The sequence below is a fragment of the Neodiprion fabricii genome, chromosome 1, assembly GCF_021155785.1.
Source record: "Neodiprion fabricii isolate iyNeoFabr1 chromosome 1, iyNeoFabr1.1, whole genome shotgun sequence".
NCBI lineage: Eukaryota > Metazoa > Arthropoda > Insecta > Hymenoptera > Diprionidae > Neodiprion > Neodiprion fabricii.
In genome coordinates, this window is record NC_060239.1 from 23,347,266 (window position 1) to 23,367,172 (window position 19,907).

General features: G+C 39.9%; 2 protein-coding genes across 3 annotated transcripts in view; one reads left to right on the plus strand and one right to left on the minus strand.

Moving 5' to 3' along the window:
* The window catches only part of LOC124180446 (nuclear migration protein nudC), a 140,581-nt gene that overhangs the window by 83,970 nt on the left and 36,704 nt on the right, over positions 1–19,907 (minus strand). The window lies entirely within an intron of this gene.
* LOC124180464 overlaps positions 1–19,907 on the plus strand; it is a 102,078-nt gene that overhangs the window by 49,745 nt on the left and 32,426 nt on the right. Inside the window, exon 1 of one of the 2 annotated variants that reach the window (XM_046566010.1) lies at positions 17,919–18,911. The exons of the other annotated variant lie outside the window; for it this stretch is intronic. Within the exon in view, the coding sequence (XP_046421966.1) occupies positions 18,843–18,911 (69 nt within the window). The 5' untranslated portion in view covers positions 17,919–18,842. Of the gene's footprint in view, positions 1–17,918; positions 18,912–19,907 lie in introns of those variants that run through there. 2 annotated transcript variants of the gene reach the window in all.

The window sequence follows — 19,907 nt, forward strand, 5'->3', positions numbered from 1 at the left end:
TCTTTCTAGGTATTTTAATGGTGGTACAGATATTTGAATAGTTCGACATCGAATTAACAAAAATAAAAAAATTAAAACGACGGTCGCCTCTTACATATATCTGCAACGTATCCGTATCCACATACGAATGGTGCACGTTATCTGACAAGAACAAAGTACGATCCCCGATTTAATCAAAGAACATTATTCCGTACATCGAGTTTTTGCCGAATAAGGTTTTCGCGTTATTTACAGACGATCGCTGCACTGCGACGATTACATGCGTACCGGTTTCCACGGTAGCTTACCTGCACTTTATCTGTCCGTGCTACCGAGTCCGGTAAAAAAAAAAAAATTATCACCAATTAAACAAAGCGTCTGTAGTTCGCAGCACGTGATTCGCATGAAAATTATCGCACGAAATTGAGATACAAATGGAGTATTTTCGCGCAACCGTAAATATATTACACATCCGTGTTCCGTGTTACGTTGATATTTTCGCGCACGAGGAAATTGTTGACAAAAGTATATCATTACGAGACGAACGTATCGCGAATACGCCGAAAAGCGAAAATTGTTTTGTTATCCCATTAAAATTTCCAGGTTGTTGTTAAAAAGAATTTTTGAAACTAGAATATATTATGAGTATAAACACCCGACAGGAAACAAAAATTGTGCTGCACGTACAACAGTCGGTGTAAAAATTGTGCAATTTTTTATGAAAGTTTTAATGGCCTATCTATATTACACGAAATTGCGGATTTGATAGAATTCCGCATCGATATGTTGTAATATGCTATACCAAAGATTTTCATTTCAAACGAATTTTCGTTTTAGAATTAGTAATTTGATTGGTATGAGTATAGGAGTCTGAAATTTCAAGTTGCTCGACGTTCGTAGACTTTGCAAATTTTCGCAAGTTTGACGGCAACCTTGACAGCTTTATACTTCATTCTATTGAAATAAAATTCAAGACAAAGCAACAGCGTTGATAATAATATGAAATTTCAGTCTTTGTGCATCGTAGGTCCGCACATTCTGTCACACGATTATAAAAAAAATAAATAAAAAATAAACTCGCATGGCAATTCCATGAATTCTAAAAATCAGTATAATCGAATATCCCGAGAAAAAATCGCTCGTAACAAATGAAACGACAATTTACATATCTACAGCATACTCATCGACAACGATCATCCATCAATTACCTCGCACAATAAAAGCCACAAAGAAACCAAAGCCGAGCGACGAGTGTTTCGCAAATTAAAGTCGAAATCTTGAGAAACCACCAAAGCCAATAAAATAAATTCTCGCATGCGGTTAAATCGCGCGGGATAGTTATAGACGATCAGTCGTTGAACGGAAACAAGTTTAAAAACTGCTGCAACTGGTTTGGAATCCAATCGTGGAATCACCGTCTCGGGAATCCCGCGTAGCTCCGCGTCGTTTGGAAATATGAAAAAATGCCGTAGCAGCCGGATTCCGGACAGCCGATAATTCCGTCCTATCCGGGTCCCGCCTCGATCGACACGCGTCGTATCACACGCCAAGTTTGTGTGGGTAAAAATCTGGCCTGCCTCTCGCTCGATGGCTGGATGCAGGATCTGCAGTCTGGGATAGGCATGGAAAAACATGCCAAGTGAGAGTGGAAACAGGATATGAATGTGCAACTTTGCACGGGTCGTAAAATTGCGCGAAAAATGTAACCCCGCGTGAACCTTGTTGTCATAAAACTTGTGGATTTTAATGCAAGTCTCGGAAAGTTTCTTGGGTAAAAAAACGTTGGAAAATCAACGGTAGGTATTCAAGTTAGTAACATTTTCTATTTTTAAATCATTTTCACAAAGTTTGGGCTGCACGATATGGGTACGTTTTGTAAGTTGCGAAGTAACGTTTTTTTTTTTTTTTTCTTGAATATGCATCGTTATATCAACGTGAAAAGCTTGGAGTCGAGGATCGCACGAAAGGTTGTCCGCATGATATTCAGATTCTAACATACGAGTAAATAGACGACCAGACGGTTTAAACAGTTTTCCACAGAAGAAGAGGAAGAGAAATTTACTAAACTGTTTTAGGAAATTTTCTGTCACTGATATAACAATTCACAGGAATAATTTGTAAAGGTTTAAACGGATGAGTATAGATTTCGAATCGAATACATTTTCCACCTAATTTTTTATTCTACATCTTGCAATTAATTATACGTGAATTCCCGCTCTATTATTTTGGAAAATAAAATATCCTCTACAAAAATGAAGTATGTTCTCTGCACGAATATCATAGAAGGGGATAAATTTTGTTAAAACACTTAATTCTAAAACCGGAAGTCTTGGATTACGAAAGCAGTGCGATGATGATTACCTCATCGTTAACACGGTTGGTAAATATAAGACTGTTCAAGAAGTTAAAATTCGCTCAAAAAGCACCATCGCAAAAGTCATGGGGATCTTTAATGAAAGCGTTTAACACATGTTCAATAAATTTCCAAGCGTACAGATTCAATGTCCCACCTTAACAGCGAATAATTATTCATAATCGACGTACGAGTTGAGGTATATTTAAAAAAATAAATAGCCCCTTCCTATTTTTGACTCGTTATTTACGTTGCGAAAGAAATTTTGCCTCTTTAACATAAATAAAGCGTTAAAATTGAAAATCGCTTCTTTCTTCGGTGGTTGTACGGATATTTGTCGATTTCGTCGAATTTAATTCTAATCTGCACCAATGATGCACGTGGACGAATAGTAGGTACACAACCTTCCGTGGCTCGGTCACATGATGATTCAGTGGATTGGAACGATGAATAACTTGGCTTTGGCTGTTAGAAAAAAAGCCTTGAACGGATCGTAATTGGCCAACGAAAGCGTAATTGATTAGTGGCAGGAATGGATGGGTAATTATAAGGTAAGTGCGTACGAAGGAATGGATTATATCTACAGATGACCCCCGATGTTGAGTATAAAAGTCAACTGAGGGGGTAAAAAATTATGTCATCACAGCCGAGAAATATTTTCATCATCGCGATATTAAAATATTATATTCCGATAGATTAGTATATAATTTACTGTGCTAAGGGAACGTGACCTTTCCAAAAACTTATTCTGAGCAGGGCGTGTTACCGACTGGGTCTAGTGATTTTTATCAGGATTCATGAAAGAAACTAGCTAGTGAGAAAATGAAAATTTGAGTTTGCAACACTGCAAAGCTCGCGCATGCGTAGTCGGATACTCAATTTGCCAAGTTTGACAGTTTCCTCGCGGTATAAACGACTTTTCTTCTCTTTCTTTCTCTGTAGTTACATGACCGAGCATGCGCAAGATGATCATACTCTACAGGTCAGCGAAATCTACATTTTACATCTACATTATATACGAATCGTTACAAACCGCCAGAAATGTATTACAAGAACAAATCAAATAACCGACGTTATTCTCGATCCGACACTCGATAAAGAATTCAGAGAAGTCTGGTGGTTTTTACCGGGATTCATGAAATTGTCTAGTGGGATAATGACAATCTGAGTTGGTAACACTGCAAAGCTCGCGCATGCGTAGTCGGATATTCAATGCGCCAAGTTCGAGAGTTTCCTCGCGGCATAAACGACTCTTCTCCTCTTTCTTTCTCTGTAATTACACGTGCGAGCGTTACACTGTTTATTTTTCTTACTCGACGCATTATTTAATTACGTACGTATCGTCGCGCGCATATTGTACGTATTGTGTGTACACGTATACAGTATCCGCATGCATACGTACGATATTGCGAAATTAAATCCGCATCTAAATATAACTTCCTGGACTGAGGACAGAGCGAACCCATTAACACATCATGCATCAAACACAATAGAGAATACTGAACCGACCACCAGCTGATTCCACGTCCATACTGTAGGCTTGCCCGATGCCTTAATGTTCCGAAGAGATTACGTGTACCGTTAATGCCGCGTATCCTGTTCAACCGATTAGGAAATCCCACCGTATTGTATGAATGAACTGCGAACATCAATCTTTGACCCTTAACTGTGCGATCGTCATCGCCGCTTCCAATCGCTTCGAATCATCTACCGTATAAAGCGTACCGAAAACGTGGATTGAAGTATAAAAAATGTTAAGGCGACAAAACATTGAAAAGAATATTCACCACATTGCGCAACTTTAAAATGACTGAAATAATTGAACTTGCAATCTGTGAATGTAATTTGCTTGCTTAGCCACGGTTTACTAAATTACAGACGATTCTGTAAAGCGGTGAAAATACGATTTTTTCTAATACATCGCTGCAACTACGTTACGAAGTTCAATCTCCTCGTTGTTCTTATTTCGTCACTTTTGTCAGAATTTAGGATACAAAAACGGAAATTACTAATGAATCCGCACATTCCCTGAGAATTCTACGTTTTTTTCAGGTTATCCCGGAATGCAGACACCCTGAATTTACACAAAATCTTACTCTAATGGTAAATTAGCTGTTTAAATTGTGCCGGAACTCTCGGATACATTGCAATAAATTTCAACAAATAAAAAACCATTACCGGATGTGAATAAATTTGCTCGTGAATTCGCGCTGAAAAAATTAGAAGCACGATTTACCCTCCGGCCGGACGATATTTAGAAATGACGCAACTTCTATTCGCATGCTCGATAGAAAAAAATGATCCGCGAACAAAAACCAAATGATATAAAATAATATGCTGCCGAGTTTTTACCGTCGAACTCTTGTAAGAGATCGTGACCTACGGCTAAACCTTTCCACCACCTTTTCATGTAGGTACTGTATACGTAGATACATACCTAGATAGAATGCTTGCGAGGGCAACGCACTCTCGTTGGGCAAATGAAGGAAGATTGAAATTTTTTTTCATTTCTAAGAGTGAATTTAATAGCTGGGAAACTACACGGATTCGATTAACCCAGATTAAGTCTCTGCTTATTTCCTTTCCAAGAACTAGATTACTCGTAGTTTTATTATTTCTCATTATTCATATTATGTAGTGACGTAACGTATCGGGTAGAAAAGATCGTCAAAATGTGCATAGAAGAGGTGCATAAGACGTTCTAAAAATAAGCCAAGCCGATAGACCATCATTGAGCTTCTTAACGACGAGGATTAAAACAAGATCGCTGATTATAACGTGACAAACGATACTCAAATTTTTTTTTTTCAACACAACAATTTCCAATCATGAAGCACGTGAGCGCCCAGATATTTTTCAAACATCTTTACCATATAACGTTATTATGCCCCGGCAAGTACGAAAATTGTTCTAGTTTTTGATCGGTCAAGATATCCATGAGTTATTACCAATGCTTTGTTTGTGCTTTTTGAAAAATTAAATCAAACTTTGACCACTTGATACAGAAAAGGGTCAAATCTTTGAAGGTCGAAAAAATACCAATGATATTTAATAAAGTTTTTGCACACTCGTTTCGACAGACTGAAATTTGTCAATTTTTTCAAAATATCACGTGCGAACGGATGTATAGAATTTAGAAACTTGTTAACTAAAATTGGCGCCTTCTTTTATTATTTGGTCACACGAAATAAATTATCTAATTCCGATGTCCGAAAAATTAAAACGTCTAGCATCGAGTAACGAATTTGCTTCAGCATCTACACGCATTGATTTATATCAAATATTTGTAAACAAATTGTAAGTTTAATAAAGTTGTTGGAGTACGAAGTACATGTCACGTGTATTTATCATTATTTGTTACGAAGCTAGCTCAAAATTTGACCAACAAATAAATAACACCACGAATAAATATACAAACAAAACAATAAGGAAATAAGTAAATATACAGTGTATCAGAATTCGTGTAAGCATTCTAATATTATACGGGCGAATGAAAGTTCAAACAATATCGACGTGTTTCCGTTATTCATTCTTAAAATAAAAATGCCGAAGTGCGTTAAATTTTCGACAAAATTTTTTAAAAAGCAGAATTTAATTGTCACTAAAGCATACAAGAAACCGGTTGAAAACCAAATGAAAACAACAAAATATCGAAGCTTAAATCCGCCCAATAACAACCATTAGGTAAAAATCAGCGCTATAATTAAACAACAAGCTCTGAGGTGTTCCCCGCGATGTTTGATATTCTTCTTAATTTCTTCTTTTACTTTCCTAATTGCGTCATCTTTATCGTCAATTCTCTCCTCGTTCCGAGTCATCATCGCGTTGGAATTTCCTAATGATTCGCGCAAAGAAGCGCACAAATAGTCGAGCGGAATGACGTGATTATTTGCCCAAAAACAAATTGCCCTTGTTAATACAACCAGGAAGGCGAACAGGAGCTCGATTTTTTTTTCTCAAATTCAAACACCTGCGGAATGATGTGTACAACCTATCGGCTCACAGATATGCAAGATATATTAATATTAGCCTCTGAAGTGAACACCTGATCGCACAGGCTCACTCGCTCATTCGATACGTTGCGTAACCGATGGATATTTATTTTTTCGCACACCGTGCCTCGGACCATTCGACGTGTGTTCCATATAAAGTTACTCTACATAAGAAGTTTGCTTGTGAATATTGTTGTAACAAAATATGCGTCGCATGAAGCAGTTTTTTTTTTTTATTTTTTTTTTTTTCATCACGTCGAAAAATGTATGCTCAATTATATCATTAAGAGAATCCTAGTGAAAGGACCTCCCTTAAATAGAATTTATAAAAGTATAACTCGAAATTTTTCTAATTAATATCTCTGCCGATGTGGCATTTGGATTTTTATAGCAAAGTCAATAGTTGAGACACTAAAGACGTTCGCAGATGAATTATGTCGGTAAAATTGACTTTCGTTCCAAGGTTTACAACTTTTTTAGCTACTCGAACTACGGATGTCGCTCCCGAGAAACTTTTTGCAAGATTTAATTTTTTACAAAATGCTTTCAGGATCAATTATGTGTGATTAAAAGTGGCCGAGTGTTGATGGTTGAAGAATAAAAAATAATGAATAAAAACACACCTTCCATGTTATTTAAACGGAAAAACTTGTAGTCACGAAAGGCGGACTTTGAGATTAAATTTAAATTGCTCTTGTACGAAAAGTTTTTCAAGTGACAGCGATAAAAAAAAAATATTTATCTCCGACGAAACACCTTAATGTGAAAAGTAGGCAGATATGGAGCAATAATGTACTTTTAAAAAAAAATTTTAACATTTTTCACTTTTCTGGCAAAATTATCAGACTTATCGCAAATGTCACGGGACTTTTTTTCATCAAACATGTTATTTTATATGAAATTATGTATTTGTTTGAATAACTGAAAAAAAATTTCTTTTTTTAATTTGTTTGAAGTGTGTGTGTGAAAAAAGTGTGAAAAAAGGTGAAAAATGTTGAAATTTGGTCAGAGTTCAACTTTAACCTTGAATAACTTTTGAACGAAGAGGTTTATCACAAAATGACAAGAGACCTTTAATGTAGAGCATTAAATTTCCTATGAGAACATTTATTGTTCATTGTTGTAAGATTCCGGATTCGTGACTTATCAAATACAGACAGAACGAACAGGTTGCTTCCCATATTATTTAAACGGGAAATCGAAAATGCAATTTTGCCACCTCTAAAAATTTTTTTACGGATCTAAAAAAATTCATGGTGTATTTGGAGATCTCAAACTTGAATTTTAGCCGGTGGGAGAATAAAAAAAAAAAGTTTTTTTTCGAGTCACCCTAAGCTATATATACCGACTTCGTCGAAATCTTTGCAAATCACGACGATGATTCGACAGTGAATTATGTGAGTTACACCTACGCCTCGCTTCCGGTTGAAAATTACCAAATGTTCGTTCATTAACATCGCGGTTACGAACAGTTATGATACAAAGAAATTAATTTCGCGTCTAAAAAGGTATATATGCACCATGTGTGCTTATATCAACGCTTTCTGCAACTCTCGCCTTGAACCGCAACTCGCTAATTTCAAAACCTACCATTCGTCGCAAATTACGATACGTACCCCACCTACCCACGATTATACGCCTCTCATTGACCGAAGTTATCCGTTGCAGCCTTAGGAGGAAACTCGATTCGGTAAAAACCGAGATATCTGAATCCTTCACAGTAAAAACAATTCATTACACTTCCAGGCTTCGAATATATTAAATAAAAATTATAACACAAAAATTAAAATACCTATAGATTTCTGATATATCATCAAAAACATTGTTCAGCATTTCGTAGAATTTTGTTTCGTTTGAATTTTTATAAAAATTCAAGATTACTTGTGAGAACTAAGAAGTCTGAAAAAAAACTATATAGACCGTAATTTTAACGAATATTACCACTACTAATTTGAAAAAAAATATTCAAACATCGTTAAAACTTTAATATGTTGTCCATTTAAATTACACATCTTCGATCAAAAAAAATATTAGCAGCATTGTGAAAAATATTTTCAAATCAGACCGAAATTCGGAAATTTCCAATACCGTATATTTTCTCTTAAGAGATTTAAAAAATCGATTTAAATTCCAGAAAGTATCGATATCTTCAAAAATACTTAACTGTAACGCATATTGTAAACCACAATTGAAGAAAATCGATTGAAAAGTTTTAAAAAAAAAACCCAGTCTTTTCGATGGATAACAGAATGGCGATTCGTTCAAGTATTCACTAATTTGTGCTCCTTTTTGGAAAAGGGAACGGGAAGTGGATACAAGCAGTCTAATTAATTGCGGAGTGAAGGCGAGCGTAACTCGGGCCGCAAAGTGCGTCGGAAAGGTCCCATCAAATTCTCAAAGCATATTGCACAAGAGTCTTAAACTCGTACGTGTGTAAATATTGAGGAACGCAAGCGCGCAGCGGCGTGGCTTGAAGCACGTGGATCATACATACATATATGTTCTTAGGTAAGTAGAAAAGAAAGTGGGCAGACACATCGGAAGGACTCGGGCGTGAGCTGTAACGTTATGTGTATCCACGCATCATGACTTAATATGTATTTGGGAAGGGATTGCGTAAGGCGAGACAGCCAATGTAAATCTACGATTAGCGTACGTAACGTTGAGTTGGAAATTTTTTGGATCTTTCCTCCGTAACCCTCCCCTCCAGCCGACGACCGGCCCGTTTTGACCGACAGCGCAGCGTTTCTGGAGCGGTCGGTAAGCGACATTCGCGAAACTTGAACTCGAAACGCGTTCGACCGGATGGTGAGGAATAATGACGTCACAAGCGAGGACACTCCTTCTGCGTCTCGCCCACGCGCCTGCGCGCGTTTCATCAAAGGAGAAAAACGTAACCTGAAACACCAACAGATTTCTGGATTCGAGAAAGGAATACCTACATAATCTCGAGGCGAGCGAGAACGCCGCGACTCAAGTGCATCATGGCATGGAACAACGAACTGCATAAAAGGCCTGCTCGGCGTTGCCGCAGATTAGCATCAAAACACTTTTTTCCCCCTTACAGAATTGAACCTACTCGCGGATGTGGCGCAGAATCGGAGACAAACAAGTAACGTCGCCGCTTGACTGGTGCCTGCAGACGAGAGATTGCGATGCGTTTAATGTTAAGAAATTGCATCACATATTTTTGTTTGTTTCAACTCCGAGCTTTTTCCACGCGTACAACTTATGCCTTCATAGCGATACGGTGGGTAAATGTGTAATTCGCATGCTAATTAGCGTGCGCGATACGAGTTGTTGCTCGAAATATGACAAAAAGTAAAGTCGCTAGTCCTCGTCATGCGCGTGGAAGTTAAGTACCAACTCAGATTCTAGGGACATATTTAGGGGGATCCACGTCGAATTATAACTGCGAGCAATTGAGTACTGAGCGACTGTGACTAAACATTTCTTTGAACGAAGTGGCCATACAAAACCTTGACTTAGGCTTTGATATCTATAATTAGTTCTTCGCTTCGGGTACCTATCTTACAACTCACCAAGTTCAAATATAACAAATGGGACGTGAAAAAGAAACGAAATAAAACGGACTGGGCACCATCAAAAGATTATCATTCATAGACACTTCCTAATTTGAAACGGCCACGCGGTAAGAAGAAAAAGACTGAACAAATCGCTAGACGTTAGACTGACAGTTGTGACCATCAAAAATAGCCGGCTGACGGCGGGAATTTGACTTGAAAAAAAAAAGGGCCATGGAATCGAAGGATTCTTCGAAAGCCGTAGGCACGTTTTAAGCGTCTAATAATGCATGGAAGAAGCAGAGAAGAAGAGCCATGAGGTGTGCGAAGGAAGGTATAGAGGATATACAAATATAGGTCTCTGGCTGAATTTCGAACCGCACGGACCAACGATTGTTTGTTTACAAGGCGCAACGACGTTGCCGAGGCAAATGATTAATATTACACTTACGTTTAACAGAAGAATGACAGTACCTACGGAGTACAGCGAGATCGTGTGTACCCCAATTAAAACGAGGTTGGCGAGCTCCCCGATGGAAACAACAAAGCTACAGTGCCATAAATGAATCAAGTTGGCGTAGGTCAGTCTGATCATTAAAACAGTCTAGACTTTGGTGTCGGAACGTCCAATTAAACTCGACTCGTACATTGAGTGATATGAAAATTTTTTTACACTATAGAAACAATGAAAAACAGTCTCGACAGCAGCGATCGGGATTATACTCACACATTTGCATACGGTAGATACTGCAACACTACGCCTTCTGTAGGTAAATGTCACGTTGAAGGAGCATTGATTATTTTCAGTTACTCCAAAGACCCAACTAATTTCAGAGATAATAAGAGACTGACTAAATTTGTACTCTCAAGTCTTGTCAGAGTCGTCGTATTGTGGAGCAGGTTCCCTTGTAGCCAAACTGAAGACTGACTGGAGCATGATTTGAACGAAGGATTGACAGTTGAGAGAAGAAAAATGCCGAAGATTGGCGGGTCCTTTCCAATGTGAATCAAATTAACATCGTCCCTGGAGGATATAAACGCTCGATATCGCGCCGGATCCCGCGTAGTTCCGAAGAAGTTAAAGACTAAGAAACAACACGAGATTCAAGATCAATTTGTCAAAAAGATTGGAGCAAACGGTTGGAGCCCGGTAACAAACCGTGACTATAACGAGTGATGGAGGACTAATTGTAAGTAGACAGGAAATTATATTGCGGCACAGCAGCGTGCCGAATTTAACCCATATATCCAACAAACGAAGCCCTTGTCTGACACTCAACTACGCGAGAATCAAACTATTTCCTTGTAATATCCGATGATAAATGATCGAGACCTGAAACAACGACATCGTAATGGAATCTGAAAAATTATGAGCAATCACATTCGTACAAGTGTGTTCCTTTCAACTGCAGATCGACAGGCAATTTAGGAGTAAATCATACTTGTGCAAACGAATGGTTGGTGTTTCGATAAGGATGTAATTAAAGTTCAAGTACTTGATGCAAGTCAGGAATGAACTTCTAAAAACAATTTCTAACATTCGTAGGTTGTCGCAGACGTGAAACGAGACGTCAAAAAATTCGAACCATCTGATCCTACGACGAAATACAAGCCGGGGTGCAATTAAATACAATTATGACAAGTTTCTACGTTCCTGAGTCACTTTCTTGAAACACTGATATAACCTTGTGTTTATAATGGGTTATACAAGGGATGAAGGTGAAGTGCAATGAGTCGAAGAGCCACTTCCGAAACGGTCACGTCATTTCTAAGAAAGTTACGAACGATTGCGACAACTCACGTAGTTCGATTGAGATTACAACCAAACACACATGATTCTCCGAAATTAACGCGTATAAATGATGTGTTGCGTATGTATATGCACGTTCCACATGCTGCTTCCTCCGAACGTTTCCAGGGTCTTAGAAAGCGGTGTAAAACCAGCTACCTGCACCTGTACGAAACCGTCACGTATCCACACGTCTGCATCCGTGCCCACCTTCGCCAAACTCCGGAATGCCGAATGGTGCTGATCAATCATCGATCGCCACGTATAATTTCAATGAATCATAAGATCATGAACGCTTCTGCATTCATACCGTAAATGAGGGACCATATGAACAAAAATATTAGACCAACTAGTATCCCGTACCTTTTCTTACGAACATTTTATCGACCACCATCTATATTCGATGTCTGTACTCACTTCGTACGTGCATCAGAGGTTTGTCACGAAGCAATGAAGACTTAAAATAGTAATTGAATCCACTACATCGGGAGTTCTGATGAAAAATCCGTTCTTTTTGGAGTTAGAAATGTTTCACTGGACGCTTTTTTTGTCGTTCAGAATTCATAGCTTGGATATTAACCTATTATCGCACGGTGACATGCTTTAGAGGCAATAAGTATTATAGTCTACGATGACGGATAACAACGCGAATGAACTACTCAGGCATCTGTAAATTAGATTACCTACTTGAAGAGTGTTAACTTTCTGGACAGAATTAATGCAGCGATGCTTACATCACGCATCCACGACAGGATTACACCGAAACTCTTTCAACGCTGAGTCGTATCTACAGGGAAGTAAAACTATGTTCCGGCAGACGAGACAGGGCTAAAAAAAAGAAGACGACACTGCACGGACAGCTATGGCTCATCATAAATTAGTAGTCTCAAAAAGTGATCGTATATAAGGTTATCCGCATCGGTAAGCTGCCTACTTTCAAGGCCGACACTCTCGTTTCTTTTAATAGACGAAACAAAAATGTTGACAAACTGACATGAACACAAAGGATGGAAGTGTGTGAGACTCTGACTCGAGTGAAACGGTAATGAAAACAATTTCAGTGATGACATTCACAAATATACAGCTGATGCATGGTTACTTAATGTCGATTTTTAGACCAGAGTGAAGCGACCAAGTTGAGTGTAGGTTGATATTTTTCTATGATTGAAGTTTGAGGTTAAAGATAATAGAATTACACTCCGTGCATTCGGTGGAAGACAAGCGAAATCGTCACGAGTACCGTATAATTTTTGCAAATGATTGTGATAAGGAAGCTTCAGAAAGTGGTGAGTACCGAACTCAAGGGACGGACAGGTAACCATGTGGTTGACAAAACTATCATCAAACTTACGTATGTTTCTTCTACGTGAGGCTGTATGACTGCCGGTGAACGTTAGAAAACTTGACTGTTTAAAATTCTAATATCAAACCCGCAACTAGCTTTTAGTACACGGAAACGACGAGTAGCTCATAATCTCTCGCCGGGTTAATTCTAGGATAGTTTTTAAGATCCGCGAGGCAGAATGGTGAGCATGTAGTTTACCTTTGAAACAAACACGATACGCAAGTAGGCGTACATTGTATACAAGTTTGGTCATATCCTGTTTTACGTCGATTCAAAAATTCGTCCTTTCACCGCACCGCACCGCAATGCTACTATACTTGATCACTATTCTGACAATGAGCGATTGTCAAATTTTGTAATCTCAATTTCGTCACTTTGCATGCGGCAAAGTTTCACCCGCAACGAGATGTTGAAAAATCGCTAAAAACCGTTTACCATTGGGACCACCTTCAATCACAGACGGGTACGTATAAGACCCAAAAACTGGCTAGACGGTCCTGCAAAATCTACGTAAATTGTGTAACCGGATTACAGTTGAGTGTGAGAAGTTGTACCCTGGAATATGAGAAACGGAGACGCGGTGAGGTGAGGAGCCAAAAGTATTTATCTGAAGTATAATCGGAGGGAATGAAACACAAAAGCAAATAATAAAAAAAATAACTTCTTCTCAAAAGAGGCAAGTAGCATGAAACAAAAACGAAGGCTTCGCCGCATTGAGCGAGGCTGACAAGCCGCCAATGATTCTCATCTCCGTTAAGATTTAAACGTTCGCCCGATGACAAGGCGTTGGTGGTGAATCAATTCGCGTGGATTTATCCACCATCTTTCGAATAGATCACGACACATGAATCCTCAATTTCCGGAGACAGGAATTTTCGACGACACGTACCAAGGTCCACATTCTGTACATTTCCTAACGAAAATCACATACCGGACTTTGCAGTGAATCAGACTTAACCTTGGCTGCCGTTGCCCCGGTGTAATTGCATCGGTAGAATTAATCACGACGAGATTCCGCGTGCTGTTGCTCTCGTCGAGTTTCGCTCGTTACAATGAAAAGATCAGGAAAGCAAACCGACCGACCGGACCGATCGATCGATCGATCGATCTGTAGATCGAAAATTTAACCGGCAACGACCTCGCCGCTCCATTATACTCGATCGAAGTCCCTGAACCAGAAATGACAAAATACGTACTGTCTAGCCGGTTAATCAAGATCCGAGCACCTGAAGAATCGCCTAATCTCTATCAGACACATTTCTCAATGTACCTATAAATAGGACCACCTGTCAGTCACCGGATATCTGTGCTCCAATGAAAACTTCCGCTCGACGTACATGCAGCAATCATACACGCGCAATACGACTGAACACTGGAACAGAACGGAACAAATTCGCGCTTCCGAATATATCTACGTCCATCACTGCTACGGTGTCGTTAATACTTCGGTCGGACAGCCTTGCCCCAAAGCCAAGTCCCCGACTCCCGATCGTTTGGGGAACGAAGCTAACGTTTCCTAAAGTACCCAATAAATATACACGAGGGTTTATACCGCGTAAGGTGTTGTAAACATACATGCATAAACGAGGCGTCGGCTACGGATAAATAATTTCGGAAATCAGTTGTAACAATTACTCATTGTCACTTTTCGTTTCGGACACTTCCTGATCGCCGTGCCGCGTAGAAAGTCTCCGGTGTAACCGCACAACGCCATACCGTAGATAAAGCGTACCAGCCATAAAGCGTTTCAGTGTAAGTGAGCGTCAAATGAATGTGGGTGTATATTCGCGTGAGCATTCGTATCAATTTGTTAATCTCAGATGTTTCGTCGTAACGACAATGAGATTTTGCATCGGATCAAAAGTCAATGTATGCGGGTACCATTTCTATGTTTGTAAGACACAGAAAACGTGACGAAATCGATTATCGCTGATGTGAACTGACTTATCTGACAACCGGATCCGACGCTCAGCTGGACATGCTGCGTTAATCGGTATTTCAATATCATGGTAACTAATAGCAAAAATCGGCAGAGGAATTCTCGTTCGATCGCGATTATTTCGCGAAAGATCGCGACCTTGCCGGTGGCTCCACGTGCAAAGTAAACGCGGGTAAGGAAGTCCCAAGTCCTTGTCTAAAATAGAACACACGCTTACGGAGTTCGTGCTAACGCTCGGAGGATATGAAAAGTCCTTCTCTGACCGTCTAGGCATCTAGGCGTATAATATCGCGCTGAAATTTCAATTCACGTATGTGAAAAAACAGGAAAGAAAAAAAGATAAATACACCATTTATAATAAATTTGATTTACGCTTAGATAAATACCTCGCCTCCAGACTCTTGTCGTGAGAAAGGAAAACGATATACATTATTAGAGTGAAACGGCATCGATTAGTTCCAAAAAACAACTGTCATGTTTCAGCCGTGATATTGTTTGTGTCGTTTGCATAACGCATGTTTATAAATAGGTATATATTCGTGAAAACCGTTACGAATAGTCCGGTGAAATTTTTGGGTAAATTTTCAAACGTGCGATCTGTAGTCAAAGAATTATATCTGAAATAAGTAGTGCCACTTTTCAAAAGCAACCTTAACGAGATTGACATTGTATCGATCGATCGATTAGATCCGAGAAAAGGAGGATAATAACGGAGACAAAAGAATGCAATGTCGGTGAACGCGATCGACGACTGTTGCCGCGAACTAAAGTGCTTATAATTGACGGTTTGAGATTAATTAAGGTTTTAATCGAGCGGTGGGTTGTCTCTCGTATCTCGACGAAGACCTCGAGACGATTCCGATCACGGTGCGTCATACGTGCGGCATAAAAGCGCATGCGTGTGACACGCGCGTATAATACTAAACCGCGTGTACCGTGTAAGCGGGATACGGGACACATTCGCCAAGGTGTACCACGTCCACAAATCATTTTAAATACATTGGGCATGTTTTCACACGCGGCGCTTGTTCCCAAAGATCGTCTCTCGATTAAACGAGCATTAACATATTCCCCGATACCTCGGTATATGCAAGGTAAGCATTTTTGTATGAAAACGAAGACCAAACTCAGTCTGCGAGCCTCTCGAAGCTGCTACCGTTTTCAAATGCAAACAAGTTCAAGTTGCTCAATCAAGGCTCACCTTCTACGCGATGTAGACTTCTCACCCTGGTACCATACGATACCGCCAGATAGCGCGTTTCTTTCACCCCAGTAGAGAGAGCCGTGTGTCGAATGACGGTTTGCAGAATTGCAGTCGCGTGAAAAATGACGATAATTTTGTACGATTGTTTTCTTTCTAAGTTCGAATCAAAATTTTTATCGTTGTTAAAGTTTTTCAGAACAAACAACCGAATAACAGAAAACAACAAAGTTACACGTCAAGTTAGGATTATAGTGAAACTATCTTTACTTCTGGCGTAAAAACATCTCTGAGATTGGTTTTGGTAAGAAAATTTTCACATTTCTAGTAGACCACGCCAGAGAATTAATTGTACTACTTTCAATAACTAGTAGGATAAAAAGAACGACAGACGTTTAAAACCTACATATGATATAACCAGCGTAGTGATATAAGATCTGATGGTTCGAGACATAGGTGGGTAGATATATAATCCTTCAGTGTTGCTGTACCACTGAGGAGAAAAATATAAAAATAAATATTTCAAGGCGACTTACACGCGTATTGCCGTGAAGTAGAAAATCTTTTACTACTCCTATAACGTAGGTACTTAATAGAGAAGTAAGATACCAATGATAATATAGCATATTTGTTGTATTTTATTTCTTTCTCACAAGAAGTTGTAACAATTTGGAAACCCATCGGTAAACGCGCGAGAGAAGTTAATGGATTAAAATAAATCACGCATAATCAACAACCTCTACTGCACAACGATGATCACATAATTAGGCGCTGCTAATTATAAAGTATAATATAATGCCGATAAATAATAACTAGTTACAGGTACCAATGTTGCTTGAAAGAAAGGCATGCTTAATAATCTGCGAGAGAAAATGAATAATGAAACGGATTGAGCACAACGAAAATTAATCATATAACAGTATAAATAGGACGCGGACAAAATCCGCAAGGAAGTTCTCTCGCCCACCAGGTGATCACGATCCAAAATAAAACAATAGATCACGCAAGCATATTTATATTATACACAGCGGACAATACAGTGCGAAAGGCACTAAGAGGATCTAGCTAATCACATACACGCGATAATAAAGCGACGGAGGTCGTTGGTCAGGAAATGAAAAGTTATCCGGGTAAGCCTGTATTGTAACGCGCGATTGATAAAAAAGAACCGTTGAACAGTAACGAATGACAAGAAATAGATGACAATGTGAAAAAAACAAAGGAAGAAAAAAAAAAAAAACCAACAACAAACGACAAAAAATCAGACCCCGTGCCTTGGCGCAGGAAGTAGAAACAAAACATGATAAAAACAAAAAAGAAGCAAGACGTTATCGAGGAAAATAAAATGTCATTTCATTGGAGAGACGATCGCAGCGGAATGGTGGAAACGAAAAAAAAAAAAAAAAAAAAAGAAACCCACAATTAAGGCCCAATAAAGAGAAGCACGACGACACGCGAGCCTCTTGAAGTAAAACCGTCTCATTATACCTACCCGTGAGAATGTGTTTAGACGTACGAATCGGGCGGATACCCGATCGCCCGTGGATCACGAGGGGCGATTTTCAAGATCACCAACGACCTTGCGCACCATCTTACGGATCCGTAAGAGCCTTCCCCCTCCCCCCGGCGGTTCCTTCGTTCGCCAGGCCCCTCGGCTCGGGCCCCGTTCGCTCGTCCGTTGGCCGCGGCGCGGCGCGTAGCGGCGTCGATGGCCATTTCTCGCCGTTTGGCTGGCCGTTTGCCGCGCGTCCTTGTGCTAGAGCAAAAGCCAAGAGACGCCGCGCCGCGCCGCGCCGCGCCGCGCCGGGCCAGGCGAAAGATCGGCAAGCGGCAACGCGCCGGTTGCAACGGGCCGGGGAATCGGAGCCTGCAGTGGCCGTGTTGACGGGCGACGATCGGCGGTGGGGGCTACGAGGGTATAAGAACGATCTATGGGTCGGCACACAGCCAGTCAAAAGCCAGGTGCAAAGGCTCTAGTCGCGCGCGCGTGCGAGAGAGATAGTATCGATTAAAGCCGCGTGCCATTCGTGATTCGGTGCAAGATTTTCCCAAAGCACGCACAAATCGAGGCAAATTATTAATTACATTCACCTCAACGATGTTGTAGAGAAACAAAAGAGAGAAATACATACCTGTAACTTTATACCGGTATATCTTCTAGTCTTTTATTTATAAACGATTTTTAACAATCGGTATATCGACTCGCGTTGTATAGGACCGAGAAGAAATCGTTATTTCGATCGGGTTATATATTGAAACGAGTTCGACGAACAAAAATAACTGTAACACGAAACTGTCGAGTAAAAGGGTGAAAGGAGTAGTTAAAAAATATTTGCTTCGAGGAACGTCGTGGATAGTCAAATACGCACAGAGCACGTTAAAAATTTATCCCTCCCCGTCTGTCCTCTCCCACAAAAAAAAAAAAAAAAAAGAACAAAACGAACGTCCAGTGATCGGGTACTGTAAGGAAGGAGAGAAACCAGCATAAAATTCAAGTGTGATCGTAACGCGAATATACTAAAATAGTGATCTGTATACATATACATATTAACTGTAAACGTACCATTTGGTGTTGGATTGCGAATTGCATACCCGAGCGCAGGTGCACAACTGCACAGAGTACCAGCGAGTGACCAAAGTGAATTTGTATCTTCTGCTGCGGAAGGTACATAGCACTGTGAACTTTTGAGATATAACATCGATCAAGCAAACGAACCAAAATGTCGCAGATACAAATCAAAATCGAAGAAGTTGAGAACGATACCAACAAAGATCACGCTGCCGAAAACGTGAGTTCACCCCAACTAGTACTAAGATATTATACTGTTACATAACGCATAACACATAGCTTGTAGAACATATTTTAGGGGTGACGATAAAGTAGCATCTGACACAACGAGAAGTTCGTGTTAAAAATCGTGACCATTTGTGGATTGGCGAGTTTGGACGATTATGTACCCTTGTGTTGTACTGTAGAGAAACAGCGATATTACGAGAATTAAGTCAGAGCAGTTGATTCAGTCAAGTATACCGCGGCAGGAAAAGCGAGAAGATCAGCTTCTGCTGCAATAGTAGCCGGAGCAGTTAAAGTTGTGTCACATCTGCTGCTTTCTATTTGATCAGGTTCCGTAAGACGATAGAAAGAGAGACTGTATAATAATTTAATCCCGTGTCGCACATCTCTCCAACGAATGAGACGAAGTAAGAAACAATGAAATTCACCAGCTTTCTTTTTCGCATTAAGCATAATGCAGCGTAATGCGCGCGATCGGACGGAAGTATGATGCGCAGTCTGTGGACAGGTATACCATTTGCGATATCCATCACCTCGAGGCAGAAAAATGTCACGCCTATTTCCTGATCATCGTTCTCACGATGTCTACCGTTCTGCGGAACAACCGCGTGTGCACCGACGACTCAAGTTTGTCACAAAAAGAAAAGAAAAAGAAAAAAAGCCCAAGAGCCACAAGACGATAATGACGATGCTGACGATTATGATAATGACGATACCGCTGCAACAGAACTGAGCTAAGAAACGTGAATTATTATACCTACAGACGCTGCACAAGAACATGGCACGATTCTCTAGCTCGACAGCTGACTACGACGTGCGTTACATCAAACTCAACACGGAGCGCAACCTCATGCAGGCACTTACCTAGGACAACGTTTCAACGATCCATTTATACCCGTTAGTTTTCTTCACTCTCCCTGCATCTTTATCCATGGAATAGATTACACGTAGAGTATTTTTCCCTCTCGACCGAACGTCGCTGCTCGGAAGA